The 25,719-nt window shown below is 40.2% G+C and overlaps 1 protein-coding gene across 12 annotated transcripts in view; it reads left to right on the top strand.

The window, feature by feature from the left end:
• UNKL (unk like zinc finger) overlaps nucleotides 1-25,719 on the top strand; it is a 151,389-nt gene that overhangs the window by 99,062 nt on the left and 26,608 nt on the right. For all 12 annotated transcript variants that reach the window (XM_043524112.1, XM_037911559.2, XM_043524113.1 and 9 more), the window contains one exon: nucleotides 11,403-11,580. In XM_043524112.1, the coding sequence (XP_043380047.1) occupies nucleotides 11,403-11,580 (178 nt within the window). The remainder of the gene's footprint in view (nucleotides 1-11,402; nucleotides 11,581-25,719) is intronic.

The raw sequence follows: 25,719 nt of genomic DNA, 5'->3' as shown, positions 1-25,719 counted from the left end.
ATGTGCAACATATCTCGAAGAACCATAGTTACAGAAAGGTTAGTAACTTTTTTTCTCTCAACAAGAAAACAGTTAATTGCCTCTCTTGTGCCCATGAACTTCTGTGTCACCTCTCTCCATTGAGAGTTACTGGGCAGATGCCCTAAGAATTCTAGTCAGGCTGCTCTTTTCATTTCTGTTCTGTGTTTATTTTATTGCCATTTTACTACGGTCTGATGTGTAGCTCCAGTATGAAGATATCATTCTTTTTCAGTTGATTTTAAATGCATGAGGAGTACAGAAAGCAGAAAAGGTGTGAGCAAGTGGTTAAAGAAGAAAGTAATATGTAGGGGTAGATTGTAGCCATCCCTGTGCAGATTCGCAAGGGCTTGAAGCCCCATCACTTGAGACATTTAAAAATAGGCTGGATAAAACAGTAGAAAATGTCCAAGAGGAAGCAAACCTGCCCAAGTACAGAGAGGAACTAGATCAGTGGTTCTCAACCTTTTTTCATTTGTAGACCCCTAAAAAATTTCAAATGGTGGCCTGGACCCCTTTGGAAATCTTAGACATAGTCTGCGGATCCCCAGAGGTCTGCTGACCCCAGGTTGAGAACCACTGAACTAGATTTCAGAGTAACAGCCGTGTTAGTCTGTATTCGCAAAAAGAAAAGGAGTACTTGTGGCACCTTAGAGACTAACCAATTTATTTGAGCATAAGCTTTCGTGAGCAACAGCTCACTTTCACGAAAGCTTATGCTCAGATAAATTGGTTAGTCTCTAAGGTGCCACAAGTACTCCTTTTCTTTCTACTGAACTAGGTGGTACAGGAGCTCTTACAATTCTGGATTCTATGAAATCTCTACATTTAGAAATGATTGGAAACTTCATAGTGAAAGTCCATCTAGTGCGCTGCTCTATAGATTAATTCTTTTGGAGAATGTGCAGTGTAGTTTTCACAGTAAACCATAATACTAAGGACTTGTTGTCATGGGACATTACTGCACAGCAAGCCAGAGTATGAATCTACAGTGCACCAGTTTGGCACACAGTAAAGTCCTGTGTGGACACTGCTGCAGCACACTAAAAGTTCTGAGTGTGCTTTTGATGTACTGCTGTTTGAAACTGGAATACATCAATGTACTATGGAACTTTTAGTGTATGTAGCAATGTCCACATGGGATATTACAGGCAAACTAGTTTGCTGTGGATACACATCCTGTCTTGTGCTGTGGAGTAACATCGCATGTAGACAAGCCCTGAGACAGTGTTGTGAAAGGTGAATAACAGGCTCCGGTGAAATTCCAGTTTTGATAGTTTAGCTTTTTAAAAATGTTTTGGATGTAGATGGGATCCCACTTTTGAAACTTTCTTTTCAGTGATGAACGTTATCTTTTCTGTAATCATTTTATTTCACTTGTTTGCTTTCTGTTAATTTATCAGTTAAATCAAAAATCCATTCTCTTAACTATAACTAGGGGAAAAGTTAACTCTCTTCCCAAACAAAACTACAGTAAAATACACTTTATGGAATTATCAGTGCTATGTTTTCAACTGTGCTCCTCCCTGGAAATGTTTGTGCATTTTTGTGCCTGCCATTTAGTGCAAATTGATGCAGTCCAAAAAAAAAGTGCACTTCTGGCATCTCTTGAAGAACAAGAGATAAATCCTCTTTGACAGAGGTGGCTTGGCATTACCCAGGGAGACGGCAATGAACTTCCCCAAAGGCAAAGGAAATACCCGGCATCACTTCGCAGCTTGGTATACCGTATAAAGTGTTCTCAGTATAAGCTGTCTCCCTCCTCTTCCCATCTCCATAAAGTTTTGCCAAACACTTCTTAAATCAAGGTCCTGAGGTTAGATGAGATACAGAATAATCATGATTGTACTGTATATACATACACCACTCACTAATCTCCTAAAATCCTGTCTCAGGACAAGCTGGGCTCAGTGTGAAATATGGGAAGGATTCTTTGCTGGTGGTCTCTTCATTGGTTATTGCAAAGTCCTGGTTAGGATTATCGAAGGGATATCCTTAAAAGATTATAGGAGTGTTTGCCCAGGGCACAGGATTAAACCTCAGAAAAGTGAGCAAATCTTCAGATGTGTCTCAACTTGCAAAGGAAGAATAAAAAGAGAGAGATTTAATATTTTTTACTATCTTTTATATACAGCAGAAAAAGAACACAGAATCTCCTTCCTTAGAAGTTTTTTAAGGTCAGGCTTGACAAAGCCCTGGCTGGGATGATTTAATTGGGGATTGGTCCTGCTTTGAGCAGGGGGTTGGACTAGATGACCTCCTGAGGTCCTTTCCAACCCTGATATTCTATGCTTCTATGATTCTATGACTCTTGTTTCTCTTCAGAGGACCTAGTGGATGGAGCACTGGACTGAGATTCGGGAGACCTTGGTTCTATTCCAGACTCTGCCACTAGCCTACTGGGTAACCTGGACAGGTCATTTCACCTGTCTCTGTCTCAGTTTGCCTATCTGTAAAATGGAGATAATCACACTGACCAGCTTTGGAAAGTGTTCTGAGATCTGTAGATGAAAAGCTCAATATAAGCACTAGTTAGCTAGCTAGCTAGCTAGCTAGCTAGCTAGCTAGTTAGTTATAAAACATAGCAAGACACATTGTCTGCCCCAACAAGCTTCAAATCTCAGACATAAAGACAGATATTCAGGTAAGGAAAGGTATGGAGATAAAACTGGGGGCGGGGAAAACAAGATAGGAAGGATTCCTGGAAGGAAGTGGGTTTTAAACGAAGGATTTTAAGAAGTAGAGAGCATGTTTGATAGATAACAAGTAGTGGCATAAAAAAAGGTATGAAGCTGAGAGAAGGCGATAAAAAGAATAGCATGGAGAGAGGAGTATAGGGAAGAAGAGGGGTAGGAGTGGGTGAGATATATAGGAGTTTGAACTGAGTCAGGGGATTCAAGGAATATGGAGGAATTGATTGTTACACTTGAAGCAGGAATTACGAGGTGAAATTCTATGGCCTTTGTTATGCAGGAGCTCAGACCAGATGATCACAATGGCCCCTAAAGGCCTTAAAGCCTATGACAATAACATTCATAGTGTCCAAAAGAAGGAAAAAGAAAAAAAAAGTGGACAGAAACTAATCAGGATTAGAAACAGAGGCAACTCTGATTTAGTGACAAAATCCAGACTAGATAGCTAACTGTATTAATACAGCTAGCTTTCTTAGTATCCCTGAAGGTGAACCTATGGTATAGCCTGGCTACAGAACCTCAGTTTGTTCTCCAGTTCCTCCTCCACTCAGATGTCAGAGAGGTGCCACTCATTCCGCAGCAGTGGATTTCATATAAGAACCTAGATAAACAATAATTAGGGCCCTACCAAATTCACTGTCCATTTTGGTCAATTTCACTCTCATAGGATTTTAAAAATAGTAGGGCTGTCAAGCAATTAAAAAAATTAATCGTGATTAATCATGCGATTAATCACACTCTTAATAATAGAATACCATTTCTTTAAATATTTTTGGGTGTTTTCAACATTTTCAAATATATTGATTTCAATTTGAACACAGAATACAAAGCGTACAGTGCTCACTTTATATTTATTTTTATTACAAATATTTGCACTGTAAAAAACAAAAGATAGTTTTTTTCAATTCACCTCATACTGTACTGTAGTGCAATCTCTTTATCATGAAAGTTGAACTTACAAATGTAGAATTATGTACAAAAAATAACTGCATTCAAAAATAAAACAATGTAAAACTTTAGAGATACAAGTCTACTCAGTCCCACTTCAGCCAGTCACTCAGACAAACAAGTTTGGTTACAATTTGCAGGAGATAATGCTGCCCTCTTCTTGTTTACAATGTCACCCGAAAGTGAGAACAGGCGTTCGCATGGAACTGTTGTAGCTGGCATTGCAAGATATTTACATGCCAGTTGCGCTAAAGATTCACGTGTCCCTTCATGCTTCAACCACCATTCCAGAGGACATGCTTCCATGCTGATGATGGGTTCTGCACGATAACAATCCAAAATAGTGCGGACCGACGCATGTTCATTTTCATCATCTGAGTCCGATGCCTCCAGCAGAAGGTTGATTTTCTTTTTTGGTGGTTCGGGTTCTGTAGTTTTTGCATCCTAGTGTTGTTCTTTCAAGACTTCTGAAAGCATGCTCCACACCTCATCCCTCTCAGATTTTGGACGGCACTTCAGATTCTTAAACCTTGGGTCGATTGCTGTAGCTATTTTTAGAACTCTCACATTGGTACCTTCTTTGCGTTTTGTCAAATTTGCTGTGAAAGTGTTCTTAAAATGAACATGTGCTGGGTCATCATCTGAGACTGCTATAACATGAAATATATGGCAAATGCAGGTAAAACAGAACAGGAAACATACAGTTGTCCCCCAAGGTGTTCAGTCAGAAATTAAATTAACACATTTTTTTAACGAGCATCATCAACATGGAGGCATGTCCTCCGGAATGGTGGCCGAAGCATGAAGGGACATACGAATTTTAGCATATCTGGCACATAAATACCTTGGAACGCCAGCTACACAAGTGCCATGCGAACGCCTGTTCTCACTTTCAGGTGACATTGTAAATAAGAAGCAGGCAGCAATATCTTCCATAAATGCAAACTAACTTGTTTGTCTTAGTGATTGGCTGAACAACAAGTAGGACTGAGTGGACTTGTAGCCTCTAAAGTTTTCCATTGTTTTGTGAGTGCAGTTATGTAACAAAAAAAATCTATATTTGTAAGTTACACTTTCAAGATAAGGAGATTGCACTACAGTTCTTGTATGAGGTGAATTGAAACATACTATTTTTGTTTTATCATTTTTACACTGCAAATATTTGTAATAAAAATATTATATAAAGTGGGCACTGTATACTTTGTTTTCTGTGTTCTAATAGAAATCAATGTATATGAATAGAAAAACATCAAAAATATTTAATAAATTTCCGTTGGTATTCTATTGTTTAACGGTGGAATTAATCACGATTAATTTTTTTAATCGTGATTAATATTTTTGAGTTAATCGTGTGAATTAACTGCAATTAATCGACAGCCCTAAAAATAGTAAATTTCATGATTTCAGCTATTTAAATCTGAAATTTCACGGTGTTGTAATAGTAGGGGTCCTGACCCAAAAAGGAGTTGAGGGAGGCACAATGTTATTGTGGGGGGGTTGCAGTACTGCTACCCTTACTTCTACGCTGCTGCTGGCATTCAGAGCTGGGCAGCATAGAAGTAAGGATGGCATGGTATGGTATTGCCACCCATACTTCTGCGCTGCTGCCTGCAGAGCTGAGCCCTCAGTCAGCAGCCACCACACTCTGGCCGCTCAGCTCTGAAGTCAGCAGCGCAGAAGTAAGAGTGGCATAGTATGGTATTGCCACCCTTACTTCTGCGCTGCTGGCTGCGCACTGCCTTCAGAGCTGGGCGCCCGGCCAACAGTCGCTGCTCTCCAGCTGCCGTGCTCTGAAGGCAGCACAGAAATAAGGGTGGTAACACTGCAACCCCCCTAAAATAACCTTATGACCAGTGGTGAGCTGGAGCCGGTTCGCACTGGTTCACGCGAACTGGTTGTTAAATTTTGAAGCCGATTTAGAACTGGTTGTTAAAGGGGTGGGCAAACTCCTGGCCCGGGGGCCACATCTGGCTTGCAGGACCGTCCTTTCCGGCTTTGAATCCCTTTTTAATTTTTACTCACCCAGCGGCGCTCCGGGTCTTTGGTGGCACTTCGGCGGCGGGTCCTTCACTCACTCCAGGTCTATGGCAGCAGGTCCTTCAGTGCCGCTGAAGACCTGGAGCCAGTGAAGGACGCGCCGCTGAAGTGCCGCTGAAGTCCCGGAGCGACTGAAGGAACCGGTTCTTCAGATTTTGGCAGCTCATTACTGCTTATGACCCCCCTGCAACTCCCTTTTGGGCAGGACTCCCAGTTTGAGAAACGCTGGTCTCCCCCATGAAATCTGTTTAGCATAGGGTAAAAGCACATAAAAGACCAGATTTCGCAGAGGGGAGACCAAATTTCATGGTCCGTGATGCGGTTTTCATGGCCATGAATTTGGTTAGGCCCTAACAATAATTAATAAATACTTAACATTTATGAAGGTATTTAATCTTCAAAGCCCAGGAAAAACAGTAGCATAATTGGTTTGTTTATACAGGATTTTGCACATTTAAAGTGCTGTATAAGTGTTGAATGTTTAAGCATTTTTAATATTTAATTAAACATTTAAGAAGGGCTGTAGAGGTGATCCTGGCAATTACAGACTGGTAAGTCTAACATCAGTACCGGGCAAATTAGTCGAAACAATAGTAAAGACTTAAATTGTCAGACAAATAGAAGAACATAAATTGTTGCGCAGAAGTCAACATGGTTTCTGTAAAGGGAGATCACGTCTTACTAATCTATTAGCGTTCTTTGAGGAGGTCAACAAACATGTGGACTAGGGGGATCTGGTGGATATAGTGTACTTAGATTTCCAGAAAGCCTTTGACAAGGTTCCTCACTAAAGGCTCTTACGTAAAATAAGTTGTCATGGGATAAGAGGGAAGATCCTTTCATGGATTGAGAACTGGTTAAAAGACAGGGAACAAAGGGTAGGAATAAATGGTAAATTTCCAGAATGGAGAGGGTTTATTAGTGGTGTTCCCCAAGGGTCAGTCCTAGGACCAATCCTATTCAACTTATTCATAAATGATCTGGAGAAAGGGGTAAACAGTGAGGTGGCAAAGTTTGCAGATGACACTAAACTGGTCAAGATAGTTAAGAGCAAAGCAGACTGTGAAGAACTTCAAAAAGATCTCACAAAACTAAGTGATTAGGCAACAAAATGGCAAATGAAATTTAATGTGGATAAATGTAAAGTAATGCACATTGGAAAAAATACCCCCAACTATACATACAATATGATGGGGGCTAATTTAGCTACAACTAATCAGGAGAAAGATCTTGGAGTCATCGTGGATAGTTCTCTGAAGATGTCCACACAGTGTGCAGCAGCAGTCAAAAAAGCAAACGGGATGTTAGGAATCATTAAAAAGGGGATAGAGAATAAGACGGAGAATATCTTATTGCCCTTATATAAATCCATGGTATGCCCACATTTCGAATACTGCATACAGATGTGGTCCCCTCATCTCAAAAAAGATACACTGGCATTAGAAAAGGTTCAGAAAAGGGCAACGAAAATGATTAGGGGTTTGGAACTGGTCCCATATGAGGAGAGATTAAAGAGGCTAGGACTTTTCAGCTTGGAAAAGAGGAGACTAAGGGGGGATATGATAGAGGTATATAAGATCATGAGTGGTGTGGAGAAAGTGAATAAGGAAAAGTTATTTATTTGTTCCCATACTATAAGAATTAGGGCCACCAAATGAAATTTAATGGGCAGCACGTTTAAAACAAATAAAAGGAAGAAGTTCTTCACTCAGCGCACAGTCAACCTGTGGAACTCCTTGCCTGAGGAGGTTGTGAGGGCGAGGACTATAACAGGGTTTAAAAGAGAACTGGATAAATTCATGGAGGTTAAGTCCATTAATGGCTATTCGCCAGGATGGATAAGGAATAGTGTCCCTAGCCTCTGTTTGTCAGAGGGTGGAGATGGATGGCAGGAGAGAGATCCCTTGATCATTACCTGTTAGGTTCACTCCCTCTGGGGCACCTGGCATTGGCCACTGTCGGTAGACAGGATATGGGGCTGGATGGACCTTTGGTCTGACCCACTATGGCCGTTCTTATGTTCTTATGTAATGTTACCACTTTCGACCAAGTGGCTAGGCAAGAATTTGGGATCTTTGCAGGTTGTTCCAGTTAGGAGGAGAAATTGAGAGTAGGTATTTGATGCAATTTTGTTTATTTACAAAGAATGTACAGAGTCCTGGTTCCCTGAACATAGTAGGAAACACACAGCAGGAGACAGGTCCTTTGTTTGCTCTTTCAACCCTGTCTTTGCAGCCAGCACTCTGTACCCAGCCAGCTTTCTTCTCTTCACTTTCTCTCAGGGCAACATTACCAGCCGGCTGTTACTGTCCGCTTAGCTTTCTCGCTCTGCTCCAGCTTGTGGTGTTCCTCGCTCACTCTCTCACGTAGATACCAAAACAGTTCCACCAATCAAAGTGCTAGCCCCTGCATTTGAAATTGCTTGGGCTTCTACTCAGATTCAGCTTCTACTCAGTTTTGCCATGTGCCTGTGTTTTGGGTGCTACTGCTACTCTTTCAGCCACCTGATTCCAATGGCTTCTTTACATTTACCCTGATTGTAATGCAGTGGCCATGCCTGACCCATAACAACAAGGTTTAACTCCATCGAGAAGAGTAACGATTGAAGTGCTAGTGACTGTTATAGTAAAGGTTGCTTGATTATTCTTACTATAAACCCTATTTTCATTTCTGAAACTTCCTCTTTCTGGCTGAAAACTTCTAGGTCTCATCTCTCCCTAAAGATGATTTTTAAAAGATGGAGCTGAAACAACTATATCTTATTTAGATCCACAAGTGAGAAAACATTTTCCCACTTAAAAATAAGTGATTACGCTTTTTTTAACCATGCTAGCACCAAAACAGTTGGGCTAGGAAGTGTAAATATGGCAGAGAAATAGCTCTCTTTAGAAATGTTGGGTTTCATTGGGCAGAGATATGCATCACTGAAAATTTTACTTTGCACATGTGTAATATTGGGGGTTAGGTTCTTTTAGTACTTTTAACCAGCGTTCTTAGGGAAGGAAGACTGCACTTCACATGCGTACTTGGCAAACATAGCTAACAGTGTGCTGAGAAGAGTTGTCTCAACTACTGGGCTGCTTTTAAGGTGCAAACGAAGGCCCTGATCCAGCAAACAATTACACATGTGATAACTTTATGCATGTGACATGTCCTGATAACTTCACACATAAGTTGTCCCATGTAAATCAAAGTGTACATGTTTGCAGGATCAGGTAATAAATGTAGTTCTACCTCATTCTATCTACAATTACATACAAAAAACTATGTTAAAAGAATGTTAATGTTGAAAATCAAACAGAATATAGGAAATGCTATAAATAAGGTGGCCTGTGTATTCTTAATTCTGCCCCCTTGTGTGTTATGACTATGGATATGATTTTGTCACGGTAAAATTAGGCAAACTTCACGGAGCAGTCATGGTAAAAATATACAAAATCAGGGTATGGTCATGGTGGGGGCTGAAGCCAAAGCCGAAGAAGTCACAGAGATCTGTTAAGGTCATGGAATCCATGACCTTCATGACCAAACCGTATCCTTAGTTATGGCACAGTTTTGAAGTACATGATTACATACTATTTTTTCCTCATTCACTGCACAGGATGAATGGTGCTCACATCATGATAAAATACTCAATATTTTGTTTTATCCTCAATCTTCACCGTGTGGCCCCATGCTGTATTTATTGCATACCATTCAAACTATGCTCTGAATATGGAATTATTAATTTTGTCATGGACTTTTCTGTGGCACTCCTGACTGTAGCATCTTCACGCTTCACTAGCATTCATGAATTTATCTTCACAACATCCCTGTGAGGTAAGTTGGTATTATTATTTCCATTTTACAGATAGGGAAATGAGTCACAGAGACATTAATTTCAGAAGTGTATGCAATTTTTGGGTGCCCAATTTGAGATGCCTATGCCCTGATTTTTCAGAGAACTTAATATTTTATAGCACTTTATCGCTTCAAAACATCACTCCCATTGACTTCAGTTGCAGCTGTGAGTGATAAGACCTAAGATCTGATTTACAAAAGTAGGCACCTAGAAAATGAGGAATATCCAATTGGTGACCACCTGTGAAGTAAGTGTTAGATTTAAATGACTTTCCCAGCATCACATAGGAATTCTGTGGCAAAGGAATTGGATTCTATCCATGCTTCAGGGTGAATTCAACTGCAGTAACCGCTAGACCATCCTTTCTCTTCCTGCAGTCCCCTGTCTCATTCATTACCTGGCTACTTTTCATAGATTCCTGTTTCACTCCAACACTGGGATACTTGGGAAGCAAAGTTGTAGATCTAGGAATATTGGCATATTGATGACACAGCATACTCTATAGAATTTCACGAACAGAAGTTGGTCCAATAAAAGATATTACCCACCTTGTCTCTCCAATATCCTGGAACCAACACGGCTACATTGCATACAGCTACATTGCATACAGTAGTCTCTCCAAGCATTCTATCATAGGTTGAATGAAAGAGGTGACTGAACTGAGAATTTAAGAGACTTCACAGCTGAGAGCTAGCTATCACATTGAGTAGTGCACTAGAAATGCAGACTTAGATCGAACTTTCAAGAAGGAGATGCAACTCCCACCATAGCCCTTTGAGATGCACGCAAAATAAATTGATGAAGTCAGCGTAATACACTATCCACCTGTGCAAGATCTTGAGACAAGTCAACAGTATCCCTTCATGGACAGGATCAGAAAACTACAAAAATATCTTCAAGTATCAATATGCATATCTGGCCTTTGTCCATTGCCATATAGAAATTGTTTATCAGTTTTACAACCAGCCTCGTTTCCATAGTATATCCATGTCTGAAATCTGACTGGAAACCACCAAAGATATTAGTACAAATCAGTTTAGCTCTTCAGCAGAGAACTAATGTATTAATGCAAATTCAGTGCTCTGAGTCATAGGCACCAATGCAATAAGTTATTGTTCCATACACTGTTATTGAAACTTGATATTATTATTTTGTTAATTTTTTAAATTAAAAGACAAAAAAAAAAGTTGGGTTGTGCACAGACTCACTCCAAACTTTTTGAAACTTAATTTTCCTGTTCAGAATGTTAACTGGTGACATTTAATAAATTTGTAGGGAAAAAACTAACTTGAATCAAAGACCTAACCTCTTTCTTTGGGTCAACAGGGCTCAGCTAGAGGTAAGCAGCACAGGGGTACAAGCGCCATATGTACAGTCATATTTTGACACTACGCTAGCTAACTTGGACTCTAGCTTCAGTAAGATATAGGTGTGTGAGTCTGTATGTTTACGTCTAGAGAATGGATTAAATGACCTAATGCCTCTAGGTCTTTTATACCTCAAATTTCTTTGATCATTTTTATATGGGAATACGGAACTGACCTCAGTCACCTCTTGCATGGATTTTTTTTTCTTTTGGAATTGTTCCTCAGGCTCAAACTGTCCTAGCCTGTTGTATAACTGCCTTTGTGACATATATTTTCTGGGAGCAATTTCCAGACTATTGGAATGTGCTAGCTGTGTTAAGCACATTTTCTGCCAAATACACAGGAACATGATCCTAAATTCATTAATTCCATAGATTCTTCTATTGTGCAAATTTAAATAACCTATATAATGTCTCCCAAATCTTTGTTTTTAAGATTATTTTAATAATTTTGTTTACAAATGCATTTTGCTTATTTTATTTATATATTTTTAAACAGAACCACCTCAGTGTTTTTTCAGTGGTTAATCCACTTGCTTCAAGTATAACCTCCAGTATAACTTCTAGTCTGGCTTCCAGTATTGGATCAGATAATTCATCCCCAACAGCTCTCTCAGCTATCAGTGCCAAAGCTCTCCCATTCTACCCTGGCAGTAATACAGTTGAATCAGTTATAGGTAAGTCTGAGCATTTCCTCTTTTATTGCACACGTTTTGTATTTTTTTCAAGATTATTCTATTTTAATATACGTTCAGAAAATGCATACGGAAAAGGGCAGTTATATTTTTACATATTTGCTTTATTATCAGCAATTAAAATTAATACTTGGAATTGAATTTAATGTTTTTTTCAAATAAGCAGCTTTTGTAAATTCTCAGATGGAAATTTAGGAATTATCAACCTGGAACAGATCAGTGGACCATTTAATCTGGTATTCTGTTTCTGATAGTGGCCAATATTTAAGAAGTTATAAAACTTTGATAATGTATCTAATTGTGCTCTTATAGGAGAGGGGTTATTTTCCTGATTCCTGCTGGTGATCTGTTCATTCCATCGAACATGAGGACGGATATTATTTTACAATTTTATTCTAGCAAGTTTAATTGCAGATTATATTCTATTAATAGAAATGCGAATTCTTTCTTTGAGTGATTGTCCCTATATATTCCATTCTTAATGCTCATGAGATTGGAATCTTTTGGCCAGCAGTGTCCATCGGGGCTGTGCATGTGCCCTGAATGTCCTTGTGCCCTGTACTGAGGGCATAAATGATAGAGCATGCCCAACTGCCCCTCAGATCCCTCTTCACCACTCGTAGCTGGCAATGTCTGTGTCATGATGCACTCACAAGAACTCTCATGCATCTGAAAAAGCGGGATTTTTTACCCACGAAAGCTTATGTCCAAATAAATCTGTTCATCTTTAAGGTGCCACCAGACTCCACATTGTTTTCACAAGAACTGTTCTTTACATAATTGTAAGCAATTAGTTTTATGAATATTTATTGTAGTTAGTGTAGTTTTTGCCAGTTGGCATGTGGGCTTGTTGTTTTTGTTTTTATTTTCAGATTTTTGAGAGAGAGTATTTTTTCCTGGTACCAGTTATAATGTGTTTTCACATCCCTGTGGCCTGCACCGCTTCCTGCAGCTCCCATTGGCCGGGAACGGTGAACCACAGCCACTGGGAGCTGCGGGGGTTTGTGCAAATGTAAACAAACTGACAGCCCGCCAGTGGATTACCCTGACGGGCCACGTGTAGGCTGCAGGTTGTCCTCTACTGTCCTAGAAGGTTTAATGAGAGCCCCATTTGAGCTGTTGGCAACTTGCTCTTTGCTATATTTATCCATGAAGATAATATTTAAGTAGCAATTATCAGCCAAAAGAATTGGGGAATACAGGAACTTATGGCAGGCGTTCTTCATAAAATATTCCATAAGGATAAGGTCATCCTGAGGTCCCATCCCAAGTTTTTGCATAAAATAGTTGCTGATTTTCATTTGAACTAAATTCATTTGCCAGATTTCCGCCCCCCATAGGTGCTGACTCTGTGGGTGCTCTGGGGCTGGAGCACCTACGGGGAAAAATTGGTGGGTGCTCTGCACTCACCGGCAGCCAAGTTCCCCACCCCGCCCCAGCTCACCTCACCTCGGCCTCCTCCCCTGAGTGCATCGTGTCCCCGCTTCTCCTCCCAGTGTTTGCCGCCGCGAAACACCTGTTTCATGGCGTAACAAGCTTTGGGAGAGAGGGGGAGGAGCGGGAATGCGGTGCTCTCAGGGGAGGAGGTGGGGCCAGAACGGGGATTTGGGGAAGAGGTCAGGGAGAGGGCGTAGTTGGGGCGGAGACTTTGGGGAAGGGGTTGGAATGGGGGCGGGGCAGGGGTGGGAGGAGGTGGGTTGGGGTGGAGTCGGGGCGGGGCAGGGGGGTCGAGCACCCTCCGGCGCCAGCAGAAGTCAGCGCCTATGCGCCCCCCCCCCCCCCCCCCACAACATTCTAATCAGGGGGAGGTTAGTTGACATATGTTAGATGTCTTTAGAGCACTCTTGTACTATTTATATAGGACTAAATCATTTAGAGTCTCCCCAAGAAATTTCTTGACGGGTCTTATTATTTCAACCCTCAGGCTTTTGTTAGTTTCATTAGTCTATTATAAGCTAGCCAATTCGGATTCCATCAGCTCAGGTTAGGACTCATTCCAATAGGGCTCAGGCATCATCTGCAGGAAGCATACGCATCTCAGAAATACACAGGGCAGCAACTTGGGGTTCAGTCCATATCTTTACAAAACATGTTTCTTCATTGAAACATCAAGATATGATGCTTCTTTTGGCAGAGCTGTGCTACAGTCTTTGTTTTGGTGGACTCCAAACACCCACCTCCTTCTTATGAGGTCAGTGCTTGAGAGTCACCAAGAGTGGAGTATGTATGGAAAATCACTTGGAGAATAAGGAATGGTTACTTGCCTTACAATAACTATGGTTGTTTGAGATGCGCCCTCCTTCCCTGCTACTATGGAGTCCCTTAACATCTGGATTCTGTATTGACAAAGTAGCTAATGGGCGGTTGGGCCCACTTTACCCTTTGTGCCTTTGGTACAGGGCATGAGGACACTAGGGGCACAGGCATGGCCCCAATAGGCATGGCTAGCCAGAAGAGTCTGGTCTCGAGATCATGGGGTCCATGCACATCAAGAGTGGAATATATGTATGGACAGCACATCTTGAAGAACCATAGTTATTTTAAGATAAGTGACTGTTTCTTCCTTTTTAGAACCTTCCTAAACTGTTAGCATAAGTGATACATAAGTGAATTTCACAGCATAATTATAGATTAGGTAAAAATTATCTTTTTAATTTTTAAGTTTGTTGGCTTCTATTTTCTAATAGCCCAAAGTGTTTAACAGCTATCTGTTCTCTTTATTAGTTGATTTGCTGTACTTCGATAACAGTTCCACTGGGCAGTTAGTTTGCTTAAAATGTTGAAAGAGCATATTCTTTGCGCATACAACATAACTACAGTGTTAACTTTAACACACTCAGGATTAAATTGCTGTATGCTACAGAAGATGTGTATTTTTCTGTATAAGAGTTCTCCATGACGGCTCATTCCCTCTTGCTTACATTGGTATAACTAATGTGAAATCCCACATAATGTCCCTCTCTCCCAGCGCACACATCTTCCTGCTCTCTGTCCAATTCCCCTGAGTCCAGGGGGTTTTGCAGCTGGAAAGGATAAAGGTATTTACCCTGACAACTGAAAAATGCACCTGCACTCCCCTGACAAGAATCCAGTGTTTACATCTCAGCCTTTAGAACCCATCCAATTCCTCCTGAGTGTTTCTTAGCTGCTAGTTAGGGCTGTGAAAGTTACATTCATGGTATAAATTGCTTTGTTGTTTTAGTTAGCTAATAAATGTGAAACACGGGGTGTGTTCTAAATAAAACTTGCATCTTCTTAAATTTCTGTATTAGAAATTCAGTTAGATGGGTCAATTCTTACAATTAAAGCTCACATTTGAAGTTTCCTGTCATGTACATTATGTTTACATTCTTATCTATGAATGACTGTAGGAACGTTGGGGTAAAGACCCCCTAATTATTGTCATTCACAAAATTTTTATTCTTAAATCTGTCAGGAGCTCAGACAAATTTGGGAATAAAACTTGTGAGAAAACAAAATGTACAGGTGTTCAGCGATGAATTGTGCTACGATGCATGCTGCTGTTTTGAGACCCATTTCAACTCCTATTAAAGTCAATGGAAAGACTCTCCCTGACTTTAGAGCAGTGGTCCCCAAACTGTGGGGCATGACCCCTGGGGAACATGGAGGAACGTTTCGGGGATGCACAGTGGGCCAGCCCCCACGGTGGGACGGGGAGTGAGTGTCATGCTTCCAGCCCTGCTCCATTCCCCAGACCAGCTCAGCCCCCAGCCCTTCTTCACCCCCAGCTCCACGCTGTTCCCAGTCCAGCTCTGCCCTCATTTCCTCTCCATCCCCAGACTAGCTCCGCCTCTAGTTCCAGCTCCTCCCCCATCCCCAGTTCCGCCCCCAGCTCTGCCTTCAGCCCAAGCTCCACTGCTGAGGAAGCCTTGTCTGTGCAGTAATGGAGGGTGGAGAGGCGTGAACAGATTCCATTAATGGTAAGGGGGGGGGGGGGCGCAACTAGAAATGTTTGTGCACCACTACTTTAGAGAGTGAGTTACAACTAGCCCTTTGTGGTAGTGACATTTCAAGCCTATGGAGCCTTTTAACTGCGTTCTCAAATGAAACTGTCTGCATCCCATTCAAACAGGTTTCTCGCTTTTTTGTGTTTTTTTTTTTTTTTGTCCTTTACATGAATAGATAAGATCTATCTGGATTGACAGAGGAGAATGTATATTGCTTTAGAATTTCCTTTGTGTATGGCGTTTTTACTGTGATTTTTACATGAATTTTATTAAGTTATCTAGTTTTATGATTTATACTGCACTATAAACATTCAAAAACCAGTCAGAGAACACTTCAACCTCCCTGGTCACTCAATTTCAGACCTAAAAGTTGCAATTCTCCAATAAAAACACTTCAAAAACAGACTCCAACAAGAAACTGCAGAACTGGAATTAATTTGCAAACTGGACACCATTAAATTTAGGCTTGAATAGAGACTGGGAGTGGATGGGTCATTACACAAAGTAACAACTATTTCCCCATGCTAATTTTTTTTCCCTATTGTAACTCACACCTTCTAATCAACTGTTTGAAATGGGCCATCCTGATTATCACTACGAAAGGGGTTTTTTTTCTCCTGCTGATAATAGCCCACCTTAATTAATTGGTCTTGTTACAGTTGGTTGGGCAACACCCATTTTTTCATGTTCTCTGGTTATATATATCTTCCTACTGTATTTTCCACTGCATGCATCTGATGAAATGGGTTTTAGCCCACGAAAGCTTATGCCCAAATAAATTTGTTAGTCTCTAAGGTTCCACAAGTACTCCTCTTTTTTTTAGGGGTGTGCATGGTGCTTTACCATATTTAAGTACAATTAATGTTGTGCTGAAAGCTGATTGATACGTGAGAATGGGTTCACCTCAGAATCAATCAGCAGAAATTACACAGAAGAAACAATTCAATTGAAATCTTTAGAATCTGTCATTATCATGATTATTTGCGGGGGGGTGGTGAGTAAAATGAATGGCTGCCTGAGCTCAAGTTTATAATCTATGAGCAAAGATGCTCTCATTCCCTCTTCCTTACTCTACCACCAGCTGTATTCCAGTTATACCTTCAGTAGTTCTTCCCTTCTCATTCACTCAATACCTCACATTCGCTTTCACCTTCTTTCCAACACACTCTCCCTATCCCATATCCTCTTCCTCACTTTCACTCAATAATTGACCCAGACATTTTTCTTTCTCAAATCACTGTCTTTCTGCTTCCTTGAAAGGTGAGGTTATTTGCTTCCTCTATAAGGCAAGGAGGCATTTGTATTGTGTTAAAGAGGCTCCCTTGCATGACAGACACTGGGCAGTGTGTAGTACCCATCAGCAACGTACGTGGCTATGTATCTACATGGCTTTGGGGAACCTTGATTACTACTGATTTTAATTATGGTTTGTATAAGTGTCCACTTTGTGTTATAGAGCACAGTGGACAGGGTACATGTCATAACGAAGCATGAGGATGGGGGGGGGTCCCTCTTTCAGTCAGTCATGATGCAGTTCAACTAGGGCTGTTGATTAATCGCAGTTAACTCAATGCGATTAATTCAAAAAAATTGTGATAAAAATTAATTGCAATTAATCGCACTGTTAAACAATAGAATACCAATTGAAATGTATTAAATATTTTAGGATATTTTTCTACGTTTTCAAATACATTGATTTCTATTACAACACAGAATACAAAGTATACAGTGCTCACTTTATATTATTTTTATTACAAATATTTGCACTGTAAAAAATGGTAAATAGTATTTTTCAATTCATCTCATACAAATATTCTAGTACAATCTCTTTATTGTGAAAGTGTAACTTACAAATGTATATTTCTTTTTTGTTACATAACTGCACTCAAAAACATGATGTAAAACTTTAAAGACTACAAGTCCACTCTGTCCTACTTCTTGTTCAGCCAATCGCTAAGACAAACAAGTTTGTTTACATTTATGGGAGATACTGCTGTCTGCTTCTTATTTATAATGTTAGAAAGTGAGAACAGGCGTTCGCATGGCACTTGCGTAGCCGGCGTTGCAAGGCATTTATGTGCCAGATATGCTAAAATTCGTATGCTCCTTCATGCTTCAGCCACCATTCCGGAGGACATGCTTCCATGCAGATAATGCTCTTAAAAAAATAATGAATTAATTTAATTTGTGACTGAACTCCTTGGGGGAGAATTGTACATCCCCTGCTCTGTTTTACCTGCATTCTGCCATATATTTCATGTTATAGCAGTCTCGGATGATGACCCAGCACATGTTCATTTTAAGAACACTTTCACAGCAGATTTGACAAAACGCAAAGAAAGTACCAATGTGAGAGTTCTAAAAATAGCTACAGCACTCAACCCAAGGTTTAAGAATCTGAAGTGCCGTCCAAAATCTGAGAGGGACGAGGTGTGGAACGTGCTTTCAGAAGTCTTAGAAGAACAACACTCAGATGCGAATACTACAGAACCCGAACCACCAAAAAAGAAAATCAACCTTCTGCTGGTCGCGTCTGACTCAGATGATGAAAATGAACATGCGTCGGTCCGCACTACTTTGGATCGTTATCGTGCAGAACCCATCATCAGCATGGATGCATGTCCTCTGGAATGGTGATTAAAGCATGAAGGGACATGTGAATCTTTAGTGCATCTGGCACGTAAGTATCTTGCAACGCCGGCTACAACAGTTCCATGCGAACGCCTCTTCTCACTTTCAGGTGACATAGTAAACAAGAAGCGGGCAGCATTATCTCCTGCAAATTGTAACCAAACTTGTTTTGTCTGAGCGATTGGCTGAAGTAGGACTGCGTGGATTTGTATGCTCTAAAGTTTTACATTGTTTTATTTTTGAATGCAGTTATTTTTTGTACATAATTCTACATTTGTAAGTTCAACTTTCATGATAAAGAGATTGCATTACAGTACTTGTGTTAGGTGAATTGAAAAATACTATTTCTTTTGGTTTTTGCAGTGCAAATATTGGAAATAAAAATAATAATATAAAGTGAGCATTGTACACTTTGTACTCTGTGTTCTAATTGAAATCATTATATTTGAAAATGTCGAAGACACCCAAAAATATTTAAAGAAATGGTATTCTATTATTGTTTAACAGTGCGATTAATCATGAGATTAATTTTTTTAATTGCTTGACAGCCCTAAATTCAACCAAATAAAGGAAATAGGACAATGTGTGCTTATAGCTCTGACCATTCCACAAGCAGCAACGAGTGGGGAGCCGGGCTGAGAGAGCTGTTTACAACTTCAAACTGCTTCCACCTACTTGCCCCTAGGATTTCCACAGGGTTGTCTGTTATTGCTGCAGCCCAGACTTTTCACTAAGAGTAGAAACAGCAATAAAGGTACATAGGGATTGGGGGTAGAGAGCCCTTTAGAACCTCTGAGTTCACATTTACCCATAGATCTAGTTTTCCCATAGACCATCTGTTACTGTGGGTTAGCTTCCAGAGTCTATTGGTTTTGATTTTGAAGATGAAAAAAGGAGGCCTAACTATTCAAAATAGAAACATTGTTTTGACTGAAAGTGTTCTGGGAGGGAGTTAGGTGAAGACAGATCTAGTCCATTGTGGGTTGACTAGGAGAATCAAGAACTATGACAGCACAAAGGAGCATCAGGAATCTCCTGCCAATCACAGACATGATGAAATGAAGGAGAGCAGAGTTGGAGAGGTTTTTCTTAAAAGTATGTTTGTCATGTTCTGGGCTGCAATCCAGACCAGTGCAGGGTTGTGTCACTGCCTGCCTTGCAACCCTCAATGCCTCAAAATGCTCTGCTGCTGTGGTTTTCTTTTCAGGATGCTTCCAGTCAAGACACAAACATGCAGTATTCTGAGTATTTGTATGCTATGCAGCCCTGGTCCAGTGCTCTGACCCCAGCAGCCTGCCTACAACACAGCAGCCCCATTCTGGAACTCACCACTCTTTGGTTACTTCTTGCAGAGATGACCCCAACACACTCCCTGTCCCAAATTTCCCCAAAACTACGCTGAAGCATCCAGCCCTCTCCTGGAACACTCAGAGAAATAATAATGTTTGTTTGCTCCTTTAAAGAAACAAAAGCACATCACAGCTTATTAACTTACCTGGGGTAAATGCACCCTTCTATTCAAGCACAGCGCTGAGTTGGTTTATTGTAAAAATAAAACAAATTTATTAACAAAAGAATATTGGTTAAGTGATACCAAGTAAAAGGAATAAAGTTAAGGGTTACAAACAAAAGTAAAAATATGCTTTCTAATCGCTCAGACCTAATTTAACAAGTTACAGTCTTCGTTCAAGATCCTTACCAATCTTCCATTCCCAGAGACTTCAGCCCCCTTGTTAGAAGGACCCGTCGTTATCAGCTTGCAAGTGCTCGGGCCTCTTGTGTGCAAGATGGCTTCTCCTCTCCCCTTATATCTTCCCAAACTTACTGTTTTGTCCGGATGACCTCATGCTGTTCTTCTCTTCCTGTGGGCTTCCGAGCCCCCCGCTGATTCATATGTAAATGGGGCTTCCATTGTTTTTGGTTGCACTTTGTTTAATTTCATCGGAGACAGGTAGATAGCTCCCTTAACTCATGTCTGGGAGAAAACCTATTTCTCCCTGTGTTTGGTCACAGATTTTAAAGCATAATATAATTAAATATCCATATTTCCTCCTATAGTGTTAATATAGTACATACATTTCACAGTGATATTAGTCTCCAATGTCTTTAGCTTTCATAAGATCTTACCTGATACACTTTTATAATACAGTAGTATTATATGCAATCAGTTGATTCAATTACTTATCATTTGAAGTTCAACCCCCTGTGATTATAGCCCAGATGAAGTTTTTCTCTCCTGTTGGGGGTGTAGCTGCCATACTAACTTCTCCCCAGCTTAATAGCTTGTTTACGTTTTATGTAAATGGACCATTATTGTCTCTGCCTGAGACAAGTATACTTCTGTCTAGGGCAAACTGGGCTCATACTTTGCTTGCCAAACACATTTTAAGAACATAATGCTAACACGTATTCATAATTCTTTGTACACACTCTTGTGCGTACAGCATTCAAAAATATTAATGATCAGTGAGTTATTAATTTTCCAACTATACCCGTACATGCCATCTTTTATATACAGATTATAACAACAGTATTAGGTGCAGTGAGTATTTCAGGCTTGACAAGAGCTGCTGACACAGAGTCGTGAACTATAGCATAAGGGACAAAGACTAAAACACAGAGTAGTATCCCAAAATGCAAGCAATATAAATCCCCATGAGTTTATTCAGTTAAGGAGTAGTTAAAGTCCAGTGTTCACCAGTTTGGTGAGGCCCTCTGGACCCTATCTTATTCTCCATGGGTTTTTCCTCCCATGGTCACTCTTAGTGCACCCCAAACACACTATTTTTAGTGCTGTTTTTTCCTACATGTGTCTGAAAGGGAGAGGACCCAGTATTTATAAAAGCCCCAACTTCTTTTCTTTCCCAGCTTCGTGACAACAGGGAGGTGATTCTGCATATGCTAGATGTTAAAAAAACACTCACATTCTACTTGGACAGGACTAAAGACTTCAGGAAGTCCCCTAAACTCTGCCTTTCATTCACAGAAAGATCCAAAGGCTCCGCAATATCAGCTCAAAGACTATCCAAATGGGTCTTTGCATTAATCACTGTTATCAAGAGTGCAGTCTGTTGCCTCTGTTTGGAATCCATACTCACTCCACTAGGTCAATTTTTACCTCGTTCGCATTCCTTAAAGATGTCCCTATCTCGGAAATCTGCAGAGCAGCGACTTGGGCCTCTGCCCACACTTTCGCAGAACATTATGTGATCACTAGAGGTTTGGCCTCTGATACCATCTTCACCTTCACAGTATTCTCTGTAGTAACAGACTCCACTCTGAAGCCCGAGCCCTCAATGGGGGATACTACTGTGAAGTCACTTACAGTGGAGCACCCATAGGTACGCTTCTTGAAGAAGAGGAAGTTACTCACCTTGTGCAGTAACAATGGTTCTTTGAGATGTGTGTCCCTATGGATGCTCCAAAACTCACTCTCCTCCCCTGTTTCAGAGTTCTGCATAAGGGGCTCTGCAGCAGAGGAGGAACTGAGTGGGGTTCGCCCATGTAGTGTTAGATAGCCTCAAGGCAGACCACGAGGGAGGGAGAACATGTGTGGGCTGAACAGACACTGCTACCTAAAATATCTTATTAGAGGTGCAGGGGTGCAGATACACTTACAGCGGAGCATCCATAGGGACACACATCGCGAAGAACCATCATTACTGCACAAGGTGAATAACTTCCTCTTTTAACTGCAACTGACATTTTTTCTCCCAGACAGTTTCTTTATTCCAAGTAATAGCTTGCTTTGTTACAGGGCAGAAGTGCTGTATCTGAACATTGGATTCTTACTTTTGCTCCCTGCTGTGGTTTTCATGTTGAGTGATGGAGAATTATTCAGATCCTTTCCAACCTAGTTCTCAGTGGCAATGGGAATGGGGCAGATGCAGGGTGGGTAATTAATTTGCCAGTCCAGTCAAGGGTGGGTGTTTGAGGTAACCTTAATAGGGTTCTGTTTCATTTTGCATTCTAGAGTGGAGATGATTAAGTTCCCATGCCAATCACTGTTTCTGATGTTAGTGGGGATGAAGATTGATGTAAAAAAAGAACAAAACAAATCTGAATTTAAATGGTTTCCTAATTTTTAACTTATTTTTATAAGTGAAAAACTGTATCTCTGTGTATAAGTTAACAGCTCAGAGTATTCACACTTGTTTTGTTGTAAATTGGGTATTTTTGAAAATAAAGCATTCTTTATCGTTTTTAACTTCATGTTCCACTCATCCACAAAAGTATATAACCTTTTATAGACATTATTCATTTGTTTTCTAAATGCATTACATTCTTTTCAGAGTAAATACACATTCATGAAGAACTGGCTATATGGCTGTTGTATAATGTGATAGAATAGGAACAGTGTATTGCATTCATTAGAGAGACAAAGTGGGTGAGAAGTATCGGGGGTAGCCATGTTTGTCTGTTTCCACAAAAACAACAAGCATCTGAAGAAGTGGGTTTTTTACCCACGAAAGCTTATGCCCAAATACATCTGTTAGTCTTTAAGGTGCCATTGGACTCCTTGTTGTTAAGGTGGGTGAGGTAATACAAGAGAGAGACAAGCTGATTCTTCAACTCTGTGTAAGGTTGAAAGCTTGTCTCTCTCACCAACAGAAGTTGGTTCAATAAAAGATATTATCTCACCCACCTAGTCTCTAATATCCTGGGACCAATACAGCTACAGGCACACTGCATATTGCATTCATTGGCAGATTCTGTGGCTTAGCATGTGATTAGGGAGTTGCTCTGATTAGCTGGTGCATCTGAACAATTCTGTTTAAATTGGTGTGTGCCAGAGACCAGGAGACTGCAGACAAGTGAGTCAGCACTTCCAGAGAGGGTAAGTTAGGCATCTGATTTCTTTCAGTAGAGAAATCAGTGAAGAATATTAAATGGAGGATGTTTTCACCAACTTTATAATAAGTGCATAGTTGTTTTTCTAAAAAACTTATGCAATGAGCTGTGAGATACAACTGAAAAGAAGTGATTTTAAGCTATTCTTAAATTACAGATTTTTTTAAGATTGCAAATCCTGGTCAGTCTTATTTCTGATTATTTTAAAATAAAAGTAATAGAAATATAATTTAAAAGTTTTCATAACCAGTGTTTAAATATTCAAGTAAATCATATTTTACTAAGAAAAATATTCTAGCTGAAATATTTTGGTTAGTTAGATGTAATGTTATTAATATGACAGTAAAATACATACCAGTGTAGTAAATTTGCTTTAATTTAAAAATTAAAATATTAAAAAGATCAAAATTGAATATAATATTTTAAAATGCTATATTTCATTTTCAATAATACTTTATTGACATGAGAAGCTGGACAGATGTTGCAAAGCACAATGTCAAATAAATCTGGGCTTTTCATGATATACTGTATTTGATTATTTTTGATGTTCCAGTTGAATTAGGTATTGAGGTAAGCAGAATGTTGCTTTTCTTACTGTAAATATTCTTATGGTGTGTGTGTTTTTGCATAAATAAAAAACATGTACTGCTGTTTCTGTTAACAGAATCAGTAGAATTGGGCTAACTGGGATCTCTTTTATGCATACATTGCTGTGTTTACAGTGACTTATTGCCTTTTCTCTCTAAAGCAAGGACTTAGCCTCTTGAGTTACTGGCATGTGTGAATATAATTGCTGGAGTTGTGATAGCTATGCCTTGTGTGTATGTGTGTGAGTGCAGTGAAAATAATATGCTTTATTTCTGTCACTGTCAAGAGAACCCATTAGAAAACCCAGTTATTTAAGGTTTCAGAGTAGCAGCCGTGTTAGTTTGTATTCGCAAAAAGAAACGGAGTACTTGTGGCACCTTAGAGACTAACAAATTTATTTGAGCATAGAATGCATCCGATGAAAAGCTTATGCTCAAATAGATTTGTTAGTCTCTAAGGTGCCACAAGTACTCCTTTTCTTTTTCCAGTTATTTAAGTGATATGTAACTTGGCCCTACGACTGTGCTTTATGCTGGTGTTTGCCACAAAGCTCTGCCTTTGAGCGATTTTGGTTTTAAACTAAAAGTTGTAAATCATATAAATATAACATCTCCTTCTCGCCTCCATCTCTGAAAGCTTGCAAGACTAGGGTGGTTTGGTTACTATTCTAATTTAACAAAAAAAATCAATCAAATATGGCTAATTAGGGGTCATTGTCTTCCTCTAATTCCTTTTGGTATTTTGAGGGGGAACTATTAAACTAGCCAAGTGATTAAACTTTGAGGAATAGTTGCTGGGCATATTCAGTATTTGCTGTTTATGAACTTTAATATCTGTAAAATCCACCCTAAGTAATTTACATGAAAGATGAGTACTGGAGCTTTGGATGACACTGCAGCACATCATGGTATTCTGCTTTATGTTTTTTAATAATGCACAGGTGCATGTATTATACTTTTTTATATACTGGGAAAAATGAAAATATAGGACACACTTTTTTTAACTTAGCCCCAGTCAGGAAAATCCACTTAATAGGAATGCTTCTGGGGGAACTAATCTCCAGTGTTGTTCACTGGGAAGAATTGCTGCTGAGTAGGAACAGTAATAATGTTGGTTAATTGAGAAATAAGATACATCCCTTCCCACTGAATATAACTGGGATTTTTTGTTCAATGCAGAATTTCTGATCTCTGCAGAATCTGTTGTGGAACTTCTAAGCTTTACAGGCACTATCTTTAGAAAATAGAAAAGTAACTGAAACATGACAATAGGTACTACCTTTCTTGGTGGAGTCCAGACCACTAAGGGACTGTCACCCCTGCCCTGCGACCTTGGGTGCCTTAAAAGCCTGACCTTAAAGCCTGACCTGTCAAGCCTGACCTTAAAAACCTCTAAGGAAGGAGATTCCACCACCTCCCTAGGTAACCCATTCCAGTGCGTCACCACCCTCCTAGTGAAAAAGTTTTTTCCTAATATCCAACCTAAAACTCCCCCACTGCAATTTGAGACCATTACGCCTGGTTCTGTCATCTGCTATCACTGAGAACAGTCTAGATCCATCCTCTTTGGAACCCCCTTTCAGGTAGTTGAAAGCAGCTATCAAATCCCCCCTCATTCTTCTCTTCTGCAGACTAAATAATCCCAGTTCCCTCAGCCTCTCCTCATAAATCATATGCTCCAGCCCCCTAATAATTTTTGTTGCCCTCCACTGGACTCTTTCCAATTTTTCCACATCCTTCTTGTAGTGTGGGGCCCAAAACTGGACACACTACAAATAGAGGGGAATGATCATGTCCCTCGATCGGCTGGCAATGCTCCTACTTATACGGCCCAAAATGCCATTGGCTTTCTTGGCAACAAGGGCACACTGTTGACTCATCTCCACCTTCTCATCCACTGTAACCCCTAGGTCCTTTTCTGCAGAACTGCTGCCTAGCCACTTGGTCCCGAGTCTGTAGCAGTGCATGGGATTCTTCCATCCTAAGTGCAGGACTCTGCACTTGTCCTTGTTGACCTCATCAGGTTTCTTTTGGCCCAATCCTCTAATTTGTCTAGGTCCCTCTGTATCCTATCCCTACCTCCC

This window comes from Chelonia mydas, chromosome 10 (genome assembly GCF_015237465.2).
Source record: "Chelonia mydas isolate rCheMyd1 chromosome 10, rCheMyd1.pri.v2, whole genome shotgun sequence".
Taxonomy (NCBI): Eukaryota; Metazoa; Chordata; order Testudines; family Cheloniidae; genus Chelonia; species Chelonia mydas.
Note: the sequence above shows the minus strand (reverse complement) of the source record. Positions and strands in the feature narration are given on the sequence as shown.